At 39.3% G+C, this 19,965-nt stretch overlaps 1 protein-coding gene across 1 annotated transcript in view; it reads right to left on the minus strand.

The window, feature by feature from the left end:
- The window catches only part of LOC131461291 (MAP kinase-activated protein kinase 2-like), a 22,530-nt gene extending 2,623 nt beyond the window's left edge, over positions 1-19,907 (minus strand). Inside the window, exons 1-10 of the mRNA XM_058632450.1 lie at positions 19,846-19,907; positions 18,361-18,691; positions 7,949-8,088; positions 5,787-5,851; positions 5,548-5,627; positions 5,309-5,435; positions 4,579-4,654; positions 4,347-4,471; positions 1,217-1,302; positions 1,044-1,124 (exon numbers count right to left, since the gene is read on the minus strand). Of these exons, the coding sequence (XP_058488433.1) occupies positions 1,044-1,124; positions 1,217-1,302; positions 4,347-4,471; positions 4,579-4,654; positions 5,309-5,435; positions 5,548-5,627; positions 5,787-5,851; positions 7,949-8,088; positions 18,361-18,669 (1,089 nt within the window). The 5' untranslated portion in view covers positions 18,670-18,691; positions 19,846-19,907. The remainder of the gene's footprint in view (positions 1-1,043; positions 1,125-1,216; positions 1,303-4,346; positions 4,472-4,578; positions 4,655-5,308; positions 5,436-5,547; positions 5,628-5,786; positions 5,852-7,948; positions 8,089-18,360; positions 18,692-19,845) is intronic.
- Between the last annotated feature and the right edge of the window lie 58 nt (positions 19,908-19,965).

Genomic DNA, 19,965 nt, shown 5'->3' on the forward strand with positions numbered 1-19,965 from the left:
GAGAGTGCATTGACACTGTGGGAAACTGAAGGACCTTTTTTGCATGAATAAACAAAGTTGTCTGGGAAAACAGCATTAAATCAGTATCATGTCCAAGAAACATCACACGTGTTTCAAATATGACTCAGTCGTAATATTTTGATAGCGAATAAGAGTCCGGTAAAATAATAAAAACTGTCTCCTGCTGCTTTATGGGAAATGAGATGTAATATATTTGGAGCCTTGGCCTTTACTATTTTATTTAATGTGACTGTAACTGTATTTCAACAACCTTTTGTAAAAATGTCCTTCTGCAGTTCATTCCATTCTCAAGAGTTCTTTAGAGAACGCAGATATTTTTTAGAGTTCATTGCTGCATAACACTGGCTCAGAGTCATAAGGGAATAGACCAATAATGGTTGCCAACCTCCTCTAGAGAATAAACCAGTGATGAGTCTGAGCTTTACAATTCATTTTTAACTTCAGGGAAACATGGAAACTGTGTCAAACGTCTTTGATTTAGACTCTCTGTTTGTTTCATTTGAATTTAGAGAACGAATACCCGACCCAAAAATCCAGAATGTTTGTTGGGCTCAGGTCGGGTTCTGTTCAAAGTGTTTTTAGTGAAACATTGAGTAAAATATGGATTGAATTTAAATGACATTTTAAAAAAAATAAATAAAAAATTAAAAATAATTTAATGCTTATTTGAAAGCATTCTTGATTTCTGGATTATGTCAATAGTTATCACTGGTAACAGTTCAAGAAGAGTTAAAAAGAGAAAAGAAAAAAGAACAGATATGCACTAAATAAGCAATCTTCAACTTCAAAATAAAACGGGATAACTTAAGCTGAACACTATTATACACATATATATATATTTTTATAAATTAATATATGTGTATGTATGTGTTATAATGTTTTTTTCCTGCACAAACTATAAGTAACTGCTTTGTTTGTTTATGCCTTGGCTCGTGTTCAGAGCTGCACTCTCTGTAAAGTAGAGCTGTTAGTGGTAATGCCAACATGTGACCAGAGGGGGTCAGTGTTTCACTGCTTCTGACCTTCACATCCTCCCACATCTCTCTGTCTTCAGTCAGAACCCGGGTGGTGTGGAGCGGTGTGGAGGGAACCATCACGGACTGCTGTAGTGTGAAAACAAACACACGGATGATGACAGAAATATGGAGCAACACGGGGAGAAAACTGTGTTTATGAGTATGTGACAGATTCTTACAGTAATCCAGGGATGGTTCATGAATTGAGCGATGGTCATTCTCTCTGTAGGTTCTGTCTTCAGAAGCTGGTGGATCAGATCTTTAGCTGGAGGAGAAATGCAATACAAATATGATTATAGTGATATTGTGTCTCGTTAGAGTGTTTCTATTATTATTATTATTATTATTATTATTATAATAATAATGTGCTACTTTAGTGTGAATAGGCCTCACTGTCACAGGTACAGTGTGGCCTATTTACACAGGCAGGGCCAGAGAGAGCCTGAGGGAGAAAATGGAAATGTGATGGTGTTTGTGAGCCTGAGCTGTTGTTGTCATTGTTTAGGGGGAGGACAATAGAGGCCTGGATAAGAAGGCGGAATTATCCAGGTTTAACACCAGTCTCTGAAGCAGGTTTTACCACAAAACATAAAAGAATAATCAGGTACTGTTCAGTCGCAGGAACAAAATGAGAACAAACGTGAGTGTGCCACTGATTTTAGCTCACAAGAACCCAGGAAGTGCTAGGGTTCTTGTAAGAGCTACCAAATGTAAGTTAAGTTAAATTACATGCATAATTAATACTTTATAATTTCATGTTGATTTAAATATCAGGAAAGATCTAGAATAGCTAAATACCAATTAGATATAAATTAAACTACTTTCTTTTTTTCCATTTGGAGTGTCCAATTGACAATGAGCTCAGGGGTGGGTATCTTGCTCAGGGGTGGGTACCCCAGCCCCAATTTCTCCAACCAAGTTCTATATACCTGGATAACAGATTCATAGTCTGATTACTCCTGCATGTACACGCTTAGTCGGACTGGAGTCTGACTTAGTGTTCTGAGCATTTCACCAAAATTTCCTCTCAAGTCTTTGAAATCATGCGGCGGCCTTTTGTCTTTCTTCGGACAACCCAAGAGCCATGCTCTCCACAGCACGATCCATCTCACCGTACATCTCGCTGCTCACTGTTTGTTTTTCTGTGTGACGTACAGGTCAACAGGAAACTGATTCAATATGCACCACATTATAGAGAGATACAGCGCCACCTACAGAGGCGGAATCAGATGTGCACGGCCAATAAATTGATTTTCTCCTCCACATGTATACTCAGACTGTAAGTTTTAAGTCTGATTGCCTGTCTTAGTCGGAATGCGGCTAAACTGTGCACTGAAACGTACGAATTGAGACAATAGCTCATACAACCACTTAAAAAGAACCCTGAACTACCTCTTTAACCCTTCTGTTACCATCCTGTTGTCACCGACAGGATATGGCACGCATACTACTCATTACTGTAACTCCTAGACTGTTCAAAAACTATGGACTGGCGATCTGTCCAGGGTGTGACCTCGCCTTATGTCAGCTGAGATTGGCACAGCACCTCCACAACCCTCATGTGGAGGATAAAGTGGTAGAAGATGGATGGATGGATACTGGAAAGCAAACAAACAGAGCTTTGCGCCACATACATTACGGTACCCCTCGGGACTTCAGCAGAACGACCGTCCAATCACAGACAAGATTCACCAGCGCATCACACGTTTGTGGTGACGGCTTCTCAGTACCGTAATTCCTAAACGGCTGAATAACTGACAGATATTGAAAGTGAAAGTTATCAAAATAAATCCAGGCGGCCTGATTATCATGATGGTCACATGCTTCATAGAACCTGTTATCCAGACATCTTCTGCTTGGTGAAAGCTGCAGTCTGTGCATCCTTTATCTGAAAACAAGCTCTGTCGGGTGAAACTAGCTTTTCTGCTGAAAGACCTGTTTTTCAGAGCAGTAAAATTCACCACTCAAGCTTATCTTTGTTTTATCAGTCACACTCCAACCTGTTTGTGGTTGTCTCACTAGTTCACTGGTGCTTGTTGCCTCTGCTATACTGGGAAACACATCAAAGTTACGTACTGCATCTTTAAGCCAAACCTGACAAATGAAAAATGACCCTCTTGATCTTGTACAGGAACAGTACAGGAACTGGGTGGACGCTGTTAGACCTTTAGAAGTGAAAATCCATTTGATGTTAACTTCTTACAACCCTTTGAAGTGTATAACTCCAGAAACGCACCAGTGGATGAGTCACCATTAACCACAGTTTATCTGATCTCAGTTTACAGAGAGTGCACTCAGGTACAGACGCAGAAATGTTGGAGAGGTTGCAGAACTGCAGTGTTTTCCCCACATGACCGAACACTTTCAACCAGCTGCTGCTGCTGCTGCCGTGATGATGATGATGATGGTATCTCCCTCACTCACATACTGAGGTTTTCTATCTGAGTACATCTTTGACTTGACCTAGTAAACCTGTGGAGTCGGTGCACCGTGATGGCTTTATGATTTCCTGTTTTTGACTACGGTGCAAACATGACAGTGAGGCCATGTCCACACGGGCAGATGTCAGTCAGCATTTATCGACCTAACATTTTTATACATCTTTGTTGGTACACTGCAAAAAAAAATCTGCTAAATATTCTTAACATACATAAAAATTCATTCTTAATTTATGTTTATGTATTAAGAAACATTATCTGCCAATGGGGTGAGGAAAATTTGCTTGATTAGAATACTTAAAGGTAGCTTGTATATTTGGCCACTTTCAGCCTGTAATGTGCCTTAAAACCAGGAAAAACAGACCAAAATATAAACAAAACTGGACAAAACTGGTGTAAGAACATACTTACTCCAGTAGTGAACAAACAAAAGTTTAGCTTGTTACTTGTAATCAAAGCTTAAAGTCAGCTGTAATATCTTATTGATGCAAAGTTAGATATATTAACATTAACAATATTTCTTTACACAATTTCCCAGAAATTAGGCATATTTTACTTTCTTGATAAATCAATTTTGGCAGTGTATTAACCTTTCACAGAGTACACTTATTCTCAAACTGCTACATGACTGAGTATCTGGGATTAAAACTGTTTTATATATGTGTACCTTAATACAGAAGTTGATTGTTTCTAAAAATAGCAGTTCCTGCCAGCACAGACACACACAGATGTGTCTTTGTCCCTGTGACACTGACACAAACTGAAAATTACTTAGAATTTATCAAAAATTGAGTGTCAAAGTAAAAGCATGGACAAGGCCTGTGTGTGTGTGTGTGTGTGTGTGTGTTGGAGGTTGTTTGGAGATTCACACCTTCCTGTGACACCTCAGCCCACTCTGGTTTGGGGAACTCGTACTGGCCCATCCTGATCCTCCTCTTCATCCCTGGTGAAATGGCCTGACCCGTGTTGGAGTAAAATGGAGGAAAGCCGCACAACCTACAGAGACGAACGATGGAAAGAGGATTTAAAAACATTGCACATGTACATAGATAACATCATACATGATGTATACATGCTTCCAACCAACTACACACAGTACTCACAGGATGTACATGATGACGCCAAGCGACCACATGTCACATGATTTGTCATATTTCTCTGGACCCAAAACCTCAGGAGCTTGTTGACACACACGACACACAGATTAGATTTAAACAGCATAAAAAATATCTTACAGTAAAGTTTAGTACAGTACAGTACAGTATGTAATTATTATTATTATTGTTATTGTTATAGTATAGTACATTTTAGTATGTTGTTGTAGTATAGTACTGTAGTTTAGTATAGTACAGTACAATATAGTGCAGTATAATATACTATACAGTTACAGTATGGTACATTACAATAGAGTAAAGTGCTGTATAGTATACTGTGTTGTACTATAATACAGTTAAAGTACAGTATAGTGTTATGTAGTATAGTATAGTACAGTTACAGTACAATATAGTATACTATGTTGTAGTATAATATAGTACAGTATATTATGTTGTAGTATAGTACAGTTTAGTATGTTGTTGTAGTATAGTATAGTACAGTTACATTACAGTATAGTGTGTTGTAGTATGGTTCAGTACAGTACAGTATACTGTTATACTGTAGTATAATATAGCACAGTTACAGTACAGTATAGTATGTTGTAGTACGGTACAGTACAGTACAGTATTCTGTAGTATAGAATAGTATAATACAGTATAGAAAAGTATGTAGTACAGTTACGTGCAGTATACGATGTCATATATTGACTGTAAAATAATGCAGTATTTTACCACGCACCGACATAGTAAGGTGTATAGCAGGGAGTCTGGAGAGGGTTGTGTAGTGTCGTCTCCTTAGCGAAGCCAAAGTCTGTCAGTTTGAGGGCTGAATTTAGGTTTTTAGACTGGTACAACAGGTTCTCTGGCTGCAGAGGGAGGCACAAGAAGACACATCAAAATGTAATAAAATAACTAAAATAACGATCAACCGTATGATTTTTTTGTTTGTTAACAGGGGCAATGATGATCTCCATGTACCTTGATGTCTCTGTGGGCGATGTCCATGTCATGGAGAAACTTGATGGCCGTGCCGATGTCTCTCATAATCTCAGACGCCTCTGGGAAGAAAAGAGGAAAAAACAGACTCTCTCAAACCAGAAGCATTACAGATGTCAGAGAACAAGAGAAAAAGACACAGCTGTGATTCTGCCAAATAATGTCTAATAAAATGGATTAAATGTAATCCACAGTGTATGCTTCCCTCCTTCAGTCCTCACCTTTCTCAGTGAAGGCCTGGTCTCCTCTGGCCTGGATTCGGCTGAACAGCTCTCCTCCCTCCATGCTGCAGAAAATACACTGTGGTTAGTATAAAGCTCTGGGACAAAGCAGTAAAACATTATTGTTATTAAAATGATATTTATCTGAACCTGTTGAGTTGTTTTACAGCTCAAAACACAGAGGCATTTCCCCTAAACGTTGTGGTTTCTGGCAAAGTCAAAATGAACAGTGCAACTGAAAGTCATCAGTGAAACAGAGAAGAACAAGAGTTAAAAAAACAAGTGAAAGTATTAGTTTTTCTGTTGAAAAGAACCAAAAGGTGAAATAATACAGTCGCCATAAAACTCAGTTAGGTCAGTAATGTAATCATTTTAGTCTCATTTATCTATGGTTTTTATTTAACACAACAAATTAGCCCACCTATAATACACAGCGCATATATAATTTAATCAAACAATTATGATTGTTCAATACAATATCCGTGTGAAATAAATCTGTCGTCTTCTGCCTGTGTCTGCGAATGTACACAAGGAAAATATGTTATCGCCTGCATACAGTCCAAAATATTGTTTAAAAAAACAACAACTCTTCATCAGAGTGGGAGCTTAAAATATACATATAAGTAAAACTGTTTACTAACTAAATAATATATGTAATTAAAACACCAAAAAAGCTAATGTATATAATTTCATGTGAAATGTAATACATTTAAAATGTTAATGCATATAATAATTTGATTTTATCTTTTTATTACTGCATTGTTATGCTGGAAATGAAGATAGTGTAACCGTAATATTAAATCAATATTGTAAAATAATAATAATTAATAATAATAATTAATATTATTAGGCTTAATAATAACATTTTGTATGACTATTCATTTTCATATAACATAAGTTTAATAACAATGTGAATATAAGTTATTGCTATTGCCATGATATATAATATAAAGTGTGTGTGTGTGTGTGGTGCTTCATTCAAAGTGAAATAGCATCACTTTATTTGAAGCCTCTGTTGCGTGCGTGTGTGTGTGTGTGTGTGTGTGTGTGTGTGAGTGAGTCAGCGCCGCGTCATTCTTTAAAAGTTCAAACATTCATCACTTATCACTGTTAGTTTCTAGAATGAAATGGAGGTTTTTTCCATAATCAAACATGGCAGATAAAACATTGAGGCCCACGCTCAGTGTGACATGGACGCACAGTTTAGTAATAGTGTACTTCCTGGGGTCTGAGAGTAAACAGATAAACAGAGTTGAGTGGAATGTGTCGGCCTCTTACTTACTCACACAGGAAGCAGCTCGCAGTTGTGACAGATTACTAACACGCACAAGGTCGCTACAAGTAGTATGACACTGAAAGTGGGTCAATAAGTGCTGATGAGAGTTAGTCAATGTTTAGAAGTACCGCAAATAAAGGACAGTGACATTTCTTTCTGCTTTTACGACATGAGAACCGAGGGAGAGCACGGAAAAGTCCAGAGTCCAACTTCTGTACACACCTGCCTAAGTCTGTGATCTCTTAAGAATATATTTGTCACTTTATCGCACCATTAGACAGCATTTTCCAGCTCAAAACTTAAGTCTGTACACTGCTCACTCTCCCACACCAAAGGTGTAAAATCCCCGCAGATTTTCTCTATGGACTTTGTTTCAGGGATTGAAAGCAACACAAACCTCAGTTTTCAGACAATAAAAATCTTTTTTACAGCAAGAAAAAGCAGCAAACATGTTCTTGTTGAGTTAAGCAGGTGTATAATTTATTAGGTGAGCTTTTTGTTATGTGGCTCTACTGGGGACAGTACCTGTTACAGTACCTCGGAAAACCACACTATCCTTTTAACGGTTTGAGGATCTTATGTATAGTTTAGGTTAATGCTCTATGTCAGTGGTTCTCATACGCTAAAATACAGTGGTGTAAATAGATAAGATAATTGCTCTCTCATCCTTCTCTTCCTCACATATACTTCACACACTGGTACAGTGAAAAAAGATGGGGCAAGAGATTAGGTGATTGTTATTATTATTATTGAAGTTATTAATATGTTTTGTTATATGCTTAATTTTCTATGCCCTCCAATCTACATTCCCCAGCTGCACTCCGATCACATACCCTGGTGTATGTGGTTATGGTGTGTGTGTGTGAACTGGAATGTGAAAACTTACCACTCCATGATGATGAGCAGACATTTCTTCCCATGATGCATGTTTTCATACAGGTTGAGGATGCGAACAATGTACGGTCCTGCCGACACTCGCCAGTGAAGCTCCACCTCTCGTCTCGCTTTGGGACTGTCATACAGGATCTGGGAGAGAGAGAGAGAGAGAGAGAGAGAGAGAGAGAGAGAGAGAGAGAGAGAGAGAGTCTTTACTTTAGAAATTAATTTTCTATATAAATGTGTTAATGTTTCATTTACATTAATTATATTAATATTCTACACCACTACAAGCCATTTTGAATTAAACTTTCATCATAATGATGGTTCCAGCTTCTCATTTGGGGGATTTGTCACTTTTTCTCTGTTTTATATCATCACAAATGATATACCTTTAGATTTTGCTGCAGTTTGGACAGTAAAATAACAATTTTGAAGACATTAGTTTGCATTTAGGAACTCATGATACACATTTATTGTTAGCATGCTCTGATATTTCATGAAAAATGAACACACTTAATAAGAAAATAATCCATAGATCCATCAATAATACATTTCAGCTTTACAACTTAAACCTTTAACAGCATCTAAAGTCCCTCACATTTACAACACCATGTCAGACAGACATCATACATGTACTACTTGATTTCTATACCTTTTTTCTTAAACATATCATCAATGTAGCCCCAAGTGGTTGAACATAATTATGTTCTGTGTTTTAAATTTAAGTTTCATGAAAGCAGCCCAGCCTGTGTCAAACACATCCTGTTTTGTGACCACAAGACAGGAAATGATGTACACATTTTCTCATAGCTCTCTTATGGAGTCTTCTAACAGTGTCCACTAAACTGACCCACCCAAAAATATCTCTCACATAGGGACGTGAGTTGTATACCCAGTAAGACAAGCTGTCCCCAAAACACAGCTTATATCTTACACACGCACACACACACACACAGCTCTCCTTTTAAGGACTGCATTGATTTCTAAAACGTAACCAGTTCCTCAGAAATTAGTTTCTGCCTCATTAGAACCAGGTTTTGGTCTCCATGAGGACTACTGTTCCTGACAAGGTCAGTGTTTATACCAGTAAAGGTCCTAAAGAGGTAACAAATACATGACACACACACACACACACACAACAGGTGTTAGACCTTGACATAGCACATGTTTTTAGTCAGAGTGTATTTTTGGATGTGACAGAGATGGAGTGATCTCCTGCTGTTTACAAGGACACACACACACACACACACACACACACAGATTTACTTCCACAGATTCACAGTGTTGTGTGTGTGTGGTGTGTGGTGTGGTGTGTTGTGTGTGGAAATGAAATCCTGCCTGACTTCTTGGAATCCCCAAATGTCAGTAGTGACATCTCGTAACTGCAGCTCACCATTGGTTAAAGAGGAAGTGAGATCGAGTCAAGCTGCTGAAAGTAGAAGTTGAGCGTTTCCGTTTACTTGTGTGATCTGCAAGTGTCCTAATTTATTCAACCTGGCACAGTGACTTTGACTTTAACCAAGCAGAAGGCAGGTTTGTGCTGACGAGGCCATTTATAGCCTTTATGACTTTATTCAGAGTAAACAGCATATCCTTAATTTCCTGCAGTGAAACTGAAGTGTCTCTGATAAAAGAGGTCAATGTGGATTAAATACACACGCAGTGGGGAGACAGAGAGATGTCAAGATATCAAGCCAGAGCCAGATTGTTGTCACACACTTAAAAATGTGGGAGACCAGAGACACCATAAACTTTGTAACTGATTTTAAATGCTTTAATCCTGAGAGACTAGACGATCCAGGCAAGACACACTTAGTTTTTAATTAAATTGTTTCAGGCAGGAGATTCCATGGATTTGGGATCTCACAGAAACTTGTGTGATTTAACGTGACTTCAGAATATAAACACACATGTCAGCGTTGTCAGTTAATAGCTGTTGTGCGTTTTGTGCTGAGAAATGCAAAAAAAAAGAAACTGTGGGTGAAGTCATGGCAGAGAAGACGGAATCAAGTTGGCTTGTACAAGTTACGGTTCTAAACAAAACGCAATATCCATTTCCTGGTCAACTCGCTCTCATTAGTTATTACGGGGTTCTGCTCACGCCCCAATCACTCTTTAGTGTTAAATATCAAACATCTTTAATACTGGTTTAATACTTCTATTAATCCCTCATACTACAGGATAATTTGGCCAGATAATCTGTTCAAATCAGCCTAAAATCGGAAGACACCCACGACTATCGGAAGGGCCAAATCGGGACCAAAATCTGGCCAATTATCCTCTAGTGTGGGGTGGGTTTTAACAGAGACTGAGATCATTTTGTTAGATCAGTTGATGTCTATTCGCATACATATGTGTTAAAGAGATGGTTATTGACTTTAGGAGGTAAAAGGGCAGGTAACAACATCTCCCATCTTCAACCAAGAGAGAGCCTCATCAAATTTCATTGTACCATGTGTATAATGACAATGAATATTTTCATTCATCCATTCTTTCATTCATTCAGAGGGAAATGAGTTCCAATCACAAGTGGTCACAGGAGATACATTGAGGATGCATGTAAATGCCAGATGTGAACAGTCATACTTCATGGTGTGCACGTATGACAGCACCACTGAGGACATATGTTAATATCAGGTCACTAACCAAAACCAATCCAGATCAGTGTGTTCAAAACTTTTACATGGGGACCCACTTTTTAAAGATGACTTGTCATAAGTGTCAAAGGTACCTTTTCCAATAAATATTTGTTGCAACTCCACAATTAGCATAATGAAAAGATAGAAACATGTTAAATACTTAATAAATAAATGTGAGTGCTTTATGTCAGGCCAGTATATATAGTTTAACTAACTGAAGCTGAACTGAAGTGTGTTCTTTAACTGTGCCTTTGTGTGTCAAAAACAAAGAAGCAGTTGCATACACTTTCTTGAAAGCTTAGTTTGGCTAACTTCAACCAAATTGACCTTTTGTACTTTTGGATCACACCCATCATCTTGCTAGCTTATCTCACAAATCACAATTTTGCTGGCTTTAATATTAATCTGTTCTTTAATTGCATTTTATTAACAAAGCAGGTGCTGGTTAATGTCCAGCCTCATGCTAGCTTACCAGAAGATTATTTAGCTGCAGTCTTTTCTTAGCCTAGCCTTAGGCTAGCCTTTTGTGGTTCATTAACAAACCAGTGGTCAGTTCATGAGGCTAATGCTTAGCTCACATGTGAGTTTGGCTAACTTTAGCTGCAGTTTGTTCTTTAAATGTTGTGTTTCATCAACAGGAGTCACATCTACCTTCTTGTTAGCTTAGTTTGGCTAACTTTAACCAAACTAACCTTTTGGACTTCAGTATTTTACTGACAAAGCAGGTGTTGGTTCATATCAATAGTTTGGCTAACTTTAGCTTTGTGTTTCATTAACAAAGCAAGGGTTGTGTCATGTTGAGCCTCAAGCTAGTGTAGGGTACCTTATATATAGTAGTGTGGCTAACTTTATTCTGAAGTCTGTTCTGTTTTTATTAACAAAGCAGGGGTCCATTCATGTCAAGCCTCAAGCTAACCTGCTTTACAAGTGATATTATAGCTAATTGTAGCTGCAGTCTGTTCTTTTTAATGAGCTAAACATCCATTTAATGTTTCTGTCTGCTGAATTGTGAATTATTTTGGCAGAAAACGTAACTGTAGTGGAAAATGCATGAGCTCTCTCATGTGATAAGGTGTAGGCTATCAAAGACATAAATCTCAAGAAAAACGCTGTAAAATATTCTGCAGTCTGTCTGTCTCTGGGAATGGCTGGTGTAAATAAGTGACAGCTGTCAAAATCGAGAGCTATTTAACAAGACTCTCACTGACAGCAGCTTCAATCTTCTGATGGACTTTGGATTCTTATAACCACATCCTGACACTCATCAAAACAATCATATCTGATAATGATCATAATTTACCTGGTTTAACAGCACTTGGTTTACCCCTCACCAGAATCACTCTCCTCACGTGCTGCTCGTAAACTCCGACATCAAAGTGGTTTGCGGTTAATTAATAACCAATGTAAAGCATTGAAGGCCTGATTCATTCTTTATTGCCATGGTTGTCAAACTGTGGTACGTGTACCACCAGTGGTACGCAAGCTTCCTCCGGCGGTACTTGGAGGAAAATCAGAAATTCTGTTCTACTGTATATATTGTATAGTTTAGACCAGAGGTCACTAACAGGTGGACCGGGTGAATAAATTATGTATTTCTCACTCTCTAAGAAGAGAAAAGCGAAAATAGAGCTTTTAACCCAGAATGGACAGACTCATTCATGTTCATTCTTCCCCCTGGAAGCACAAAACCAGTCTGTCTCATATGCTCAGAGACCGTGGCACCGTGAAACGCCACTATGAAACCAAACACAAAGTTTTTGACCAAACACACCCACTCAAATCTGATCTTTATTTTATTTCTCAAAACAAGTAATTATTTTATTTATTTTAAGATTATTATTATATTTATTTCCACCAATTTACTTTTATATGCAGCCCTTCTTTCCCTTTAAGAGAGAAGAAAATAATACATATGTTCAGTGTTACATATCTATATAATTGGACAATTGGGCAATAAATATTGTCGAAATGTTTTTGAATTGTTCTTTCTATATTTGATCTGACAGTCAGTCGTTGATTACATGCAGACTACTAGGCTACTTCAGTATATATCCCACTACTAAATAAACGCAAGTTAGACATTATGATGTTCCGGACCTTTGCTCGAGGATATTTTCTCCAAGTGGACCTAATAGAATTTTAGTTGAATATCCCTGGTTTAGACCAACAGCTATTAACCAATGTTAACCATTTGTATTTTTATTTCGCACTGAAGTTTGACCAAAAATATCTTTTCCTTTTGTGAAATTGCATCTATGACTGTATTGTTCTTGTCTGAAAGTCCCCCACAGGACAGTAAAAACATTCCCTGTGTCCTAGAAGCTGAACAAAGAGCAGGGGTACTACTGCTCTTAAGGGTACGATCCTTAAACAAAAGGATGACAAGATTACAAACCTAAATTTGATGCATTCATTAGAGACACTCTCTGAGGACTGTAGCATGTTTCCTCTGACCTGCACAGCAACAGCTGAATCTCGAGAGTCATTGCAGACTTATAAGACCAAACCTCGGAGACTGATTAACGTGTTAAACAGCACCGGCTGCCTGGAGCAACCGTACATGGAAAAAAGGTTCCATGCACGGCCTGACCAAACCACTGAGAATTTTCATTTTGGTCTCTCAGAGGAAACCCAGATGTTTCACTAGCATACCAGTGAGCTGACCACAAAGGTGAACTAACAAATTAAATGGGAGACTTATGAATTGAAGCCATATATACAAACCTGGAGGTTGCACAGCAAAACTGGAAGTGCACCTAGAGGTGTGGTTGTATAAAGGTCATGAATTACTGAATTTGATGTGTGCGTGTGCCAAAAGCGTGCCAGTGTATGATATGGTCACTCACTGCTTTATCTCACCGTTGCACAGCCTTTTCCAACCAGGAAAATGTTGCTTGATAAACCACTTAATCCTTGCACCAAAGTCCACAGAGAAAATGTGTCACATCACAGCACCCTGGTGTCCCCATGAGTTAAAAACACAGATTTTCTCTATGGACTTTGGTTTGGAAGAGCATGTGGTTTTTCTAACTTTAATTTCCAGTTGGAAAGGGCTGTCTGAAAGGGATACAAGAAGCAGACATATTCTGCAAGCCATGATTTCAGTGAAGACACACATCTGTGTTTCAGGCTAGGTTTTGGTGGCAGCAGTGCACTGGTGCAAATTCTGAAACCTACAGTAATAAAACCACACTTCAAAAACCCTGAACTATGCCTTTAACAGTTCATGGTGTTGCTCAAGACAACAGCAATGCTCTCTCTCTCTCTCTCTCTCTCTCTCTCTCTCTCTCTCTGTCGCTGAGGGCACATTTATCCGCCATGGCGTCAGACAAATCCAAGTTAAAAGAATTCTGATGACTGCAAGCGAATTCAACTAAATGGATGGCTCCCCTCCAGCTCTGCTGCAAAGTGGATTAAACCTATCCATTTATTATGTTCAGTGCTCAGAGCAACACTTAATTAAAAGGCCAGTGGTTAAACCCCCACCCACCGCCCCCTACTCCACATCAAACACTCAATTATTTCCCGTTGCTTTCTATTTGCTGCAAGATTAAAACATACAGAGGGGGATGTCCATTAGCTGGAATGGCAATAAAGTAGAACAAACAAAAACTCTAGTGGGTACATTCAAAAAGCTGTCACCAGCTGTTCCAGTGCAATTCAAATCAATTCATCAATTCATTCAAACCCTTCGAATGCAAACCAAACACAGACACCAGTAAAAGCTTCCACAGAGGAGGGAAATTGAGCGTTTGAGTGTTTCCATTGTTATGTCCTCAGGAAAACAGCGTCTGCAGAGGAGACTGCAGAGTGCAGTGGGGTCCCCATGACCCACTCTTAGCTTTTCTCTGTGGAAACTGAAGTTTATCAGGCAACAGGTGATGCTGTTAAGGACCACAGTCGCAAGTTACATGACATAGAGTGTATTCACACTCAAAAGTCTGCTTAGTTGGTTCACACGTAATGCAAGATGGAGGAGAAGGATGCAGAATATTGGACCTTTTGTGCCAATATGCTGATATTGCGAGTGTTTGGGCTGATAATTAGTACTGATACTGAAACCAAAATGCAGAAGTCATTTAGTCTCTTCTGTAGTGAAATTAATATTTATTTTGCGTACTCAGGTCACAGCAGACGTACAGTAGATATATATTTTCTTCATTGTAAATTTATTTTCTTTCTACTACCTCTCTAGGGGTCACCACAGCTGATCACCGCATATCACCGATATCAGTCCGATATCATTTATGCAATTTCATGGTCTTTCAGAGACATAATAATAAAATGCTTTTGCTGATTTTTATTGTGCATTGTGAAACATGTAGGAGTTTTTTGTATCGGATTATACATTTTTATCAGTCTGACATTCAAGACCAGTATCAGACTGATACCAATACTGAGTATCGTATTGACTCAACCCCACCCCCCCATGGGTGGGGTCAAATTAGAGCAGAGGGCTCAAACTCGAGCCCCAAAGGGACTTGAGGGGGCAAGTCTTGGTGAGTTTGGGGCAATATCTTGCAGATCTTTGATGATTCTTGATGTGAATATCAAACTGAAATGGAAACAAAGATTTGGAAATACTGACTAAACTTGAGGGAGGTGATAAAGTTGGTGTACTAAAAATAATGTAAATAGAAAAGAGTGCAACAGAAACTGTTTCAGCGTGACTGAAACATCCCTTCAACTTCCGTATTTTAGTAGACTGCAAAAAAAGCGGAAATTTCGGAAGGTTATGGAAACTACGATGTTCTTTGAGCAAGAATCAAGGATCAGAAGCAGCACTGAAACGCTGCCATGTATCAACAAGTGCTGACACTTTTCATTTACATCAAATTGTGCTTTTTCCTCCCTCTGCTGTGACTCAGACTTCCTATTATCAATAAAACATGCAAAATTTATTTTTAGAATTTTTTAAAATGTGGTTATACCGACCTATTGTTTTAGGCAAACCTCAAACGGACTAAGAATTGGAAGTCACAGCTGGGATTCATTTAAGGTGAAAGTAAGAATTCTTCAGAGTTGAGTGAAAACTCATTGTCTCAGTTTTTTACCTGTCCAGACTAAAGAACTAAAATGGAGCCTGCAGGTTCTTATTCAAGATGCTCTTCACCTCTGGTTTCTGTGTTTTTTTCAATAGTGTCTGGTTAGTTATCAACTTTGACATAAAAAGAATTCCTTGATTCAAGTCAACAATAATTTTTTTTCATGGTTCTCTCTGATGCCATTTGTAAGTATTTTCCTGTCTTACTCTGTCATGATGATATCAAGCATCCTTCCCCACTTGACCTTTTATCCTTTGTGCTCGACTTCCTCGCGTCTGCTAGACTTCATTCCTCCCACTCTCTTTTATCTCCGTCTTCCTATTCCAGATTCTACAGCTCTTCTTGTGCCACAGCCACCGTCAGGTTTGGCAGCTCAGCTCCTGACAGATTACTAAACCAGTAAATCTCTCTGACCATCGTCCAGTGGTGACAGGTGTGACAGCCTAATGACAAATGCGTACATGTGTAAAGGCACATGGGCCTGAGCGTACGCTATTTCCAGAACAAGGTGTCACTGTCATTTATGAAGCGGCATGTCATAGTTCACGGACGGGAAATCACGCAACCCATTACATGCCTCTGTCTGAACCAGGGTTGGACTGAACTTCCAAGAAACACGGCTGGCACTGAGCATGTCGACGTGTAGTGCATGTGAGCACAGCCACTGTAGTCTGTTGGCACTGTTCCACCATACAGTTCTAGCATGAGACGGCTCAGCTCCACCTTTTTATTATTTTTATTTTTTTTTAATATCGAGAGGACACCGCATTATTTACTCGTTTCCGCACAACTTATCAGAAGTATTTTAGAAACCAATTAAGGACTAAAGCGTTTAGAGGAGAAATTATTGGGAAACAATAGACCATTAAATTAAGTTTTTAACTGGTCTCTCAGCTAAAGGCCCGAGTCTATTGCCTGATTAAACAGCTCAGGTCAATGGAAAACTCATTATACCAGAGGTTTTCGACATTTATTCACTTTTCTAGGCCACGGTCTCCCTATAAGATATGAAATCTGGAGATCCTCTGATGTATTCCCCTTAAAAAAGATTAGATAAGGGTTTTTATTGTTTCATTCTTTTTACTGCATTTTCTGCTGTTTGAAAAAACCCAAAATCTATGATTTTAATGTGACCTGTCAGTATTTCATGTATTTTCCATGTTTGAGAACCTCATGATTTCCAGGTTTGGGAAACACTGATCAACATTTTCTGGACCAAACAACTAATTGATTAATCGATTAGATTTATTGGCGCAACAAATGCCACACAACTGACAACAATGGCGGACGTCCAGAAGATCTTTTTCTCTCCTGCTCGGTTTGTGGCTGTTTGTCTCAACAAGACGTCAAACTTTGTATGAGAAGAGACTGCTGGCGATGAAGAAACACCAGTTACATGGAAGTTACCTTTTTTCTGTCGTCCAATCACCCAACATTTTTATATAGCTCTTTTGTAGTCTTGCTGACCTCTCAAAGCTGCTTTATACTATAGTTTTGCCATTCATCCATTAACTCACACTTTCACCGTTAGGGGCAACGTGGGGCTAAGAGTCTTGCCCAAGGACACTTTGGCATATAGACTAGTAGAGCTGGGAATCACAACCCTCAAGTTGAAATACAACTCCCTCTACCACTGAGCTACCGTCGCCCCTGTGGGTGGAGCCATACCATTTTACTCTGGTACGCCAAGGGAAGGGTGCCAAAAAATGTAACACTTATGGCGTATTTCCACCGCCTCTACTCGCCAGGGCACGGTTTAAGTAGCGTTTCCACTAGCATAGTACCTGGTACCAGGTTCTATTTTTAGTACCTGCTCCGGCAAGGTTCCAAAAGTGTGCTGAGTAGATATTATGCAATGATTGGTCAGACTGCCGGCCACTGACTAGCCACAGTGCCGTCAAAGGAAGAGACGTCCGGACACAGAAATCAGGCCGAACAGTGCCGAACTGTAGATCAGTTAAAACTACTTAACAATCCTAAAAATGTGGGTTAATCTCCAACAACTACAGGAGTCTGGTGTAAAGTCACTAGTCACTTGTTTGTGTGTGTGTGTCGAATATAAAACGAAGTCACCGCAGTTTCACGTAGCCGTGCAATGATGACTCCGCCCACGTTGAGTAGGTACTTTTTTTGTAGTGTAGATGCAACCTAAACCGTGCCATGTTGTGCCGAGGCGAGGCGAGTAGAGCCGATGGAAATACGCCATTAGAGAAGGTTATTTTCTTTCGCAATGGAAACGCAACCAAATAACTACCGTGCTGTACCAAACCAAAACATTCCATTCCAATTCTTTCAAGATTTCGAAAAAACCAAACTATTTTCATCTTAAAGTCATTAAGACAGTGAGAAAATTAGGCTCAGTGGTAGGGCGAGTCGCCTTTCTATTTGAAGGTTGGGGGTTTGATTCCCATCTACTGCTGCACATACACACTGTGTGAGTGAACACGTGTGAATGGGTAAATGACAAAACTGGTGTGTAAAGAAGCTTTGAGTGGTCATCAAGACTAGAAAAGCACTTACTTAACTTAAAACTCAAAACTTACTTAAGGTTCATATGTTCAATTCCTGTCCATATGCACTTCTTTAACCTTTAAGTTAAATTTGACTGAACTTAATTTATGACTTTTAATTTGTTACCAGTTGAAGTGGGATTTTACAGTTGTCCAACCATCTGAAAGGGTGAATCAGGAAACTTTATATCCTCATGTAAAGTGTGTGTCAGGTGACTTCAGTACCTTCAGTGCGCACTTGGCTCCAGTCTTCTTGTTGAAACACTCCAACACTTTGCCATTGATCCCTAAGCCCAGAACCTGACTGGAGATCTTATAATCGTCCGTCACTGCGTTGCGCTTTATCTCCAGTTTCGGGTAAACGGGCAGAGGAAAGTGAGTGGACACGGAGCCCGGGTCCTTGTGGTCATCTGCTGCTGCTGCTGCGGGGAGATCGGGCTGCTGCTGCCGCTCTGGTGGGCTCGGTGAGTCCGGCTCTGCCTCAGCCTTGGGAGCTTGCAGCGGTTTCTCCTTCCCGTTTCCATTGTGCAGCATGTTCACACCTGCCTGTTGTCAGCTGCGGTGCTCGGGAAAGAAAGGCGGTGAGTAACTGAACACAGCGCTGCGCCTCCTCCTGTGACTCCAGCTGCGCTCCGGTAAATGCGTAAAAGCTGCGGAATCCTCTGGCGCGTCTGAAGCGCCTGTCAGGACTCGCTCCACACTGTATCTACAAGTGTGCAACTGAACTACACAATGTTGTGACACTCAATTTCAATATGTATTGAAAAGGAAAATCAGTGAAGATAATTCCGCTCATCGGAATGAAACAAAAAAACCAAACTCCAGTCAGAGAAGTGTTGGATTCGCTCCGCTCATCTTCGTTTCCTGAACTCCTCGTTGCTTGAATAATCACATGGCCATTCACTGTCACTGTCTGTACAAGCGCCACCCTCCTTCTCTTTAGTCATAACTCTCAAATGACCCTGCGTGGCCGCCTTAAAGGAGCAGCTCGTGTATTTGCAGTAAAGTCAGTAGTTGAATGAGAAGGAGGAGGAAGTTGAACAAGTGCATTCACTGACATTTCGATAGTGTTTATGATGTTTCTGTATATATTCACTATGTTTACACTTGTACACATTGTTGAGATTTGCTGTACAGATTTTTGATTGATTCTTGTTACAGTGTTTATATTGTATTTGCATTTCTTTATGTTGTATTTCCTTGCCTTAATCTAATTATCTAGTCTATTTTTGTTATTAATCATCTGCCTTTTAGTTTAATGACTCTGGGAGCCCTGCACAAGAATTAATTCATTAAAAAGTAACAGCATTTTACAGTATCTTATAAAACTAGAGCGGAATGAAAAAGAAACTCGAATAAATAATGAATTACACAACCTAAGAAGCACCTAAACAAAAATGAAAAAGTCACATAAAATAAAAGCCCCCCCCCTCAGTCTGAGACATGGATGCTCGCCCTCAATGAAAACATGGCTGTCAGTGGCAACTTAACAGAAATCTACACCTGCTCAAGTCTATGATAAGTATACGGTATGTTTGTCACAGTGTCCAGATTTCTGCTGGCTGGTCTTTCCAGCTCAATGCTCCCTTCTGGAAAGGGTAACCAGAACAAGTACGGCGGGCACAACTCGACTGTCTTTCTGAAGGTTTATTCCACATACACGGTTAAGCAGCAGTCAGTTAGCAATTAGACTGTTTGTTATCTACTTACTCGAGTCAGTTAGAGAGTCAGTCAGGTTATAAAACCGACAAGTCGTACAGGTCCTGATGATAGATCGATTTACAAAGGCGCATACGAAGGCAATATATAACAAAACATGGCTTTGACGAT

The sequence above is a fragment of the Solea solea genome, chromosome 6 (genome assembly GCF_958295425.1).
Source record: "Solea solea chromosome 6, fSolSol10.1, whole genome shotgun sequence".
Classification (NCBI taxonomy): Eukaryota; Metazoa; Chordata; class Actinopteri; order Pleuronectiformes; family Soleidae; genus Solea; species Solea solea.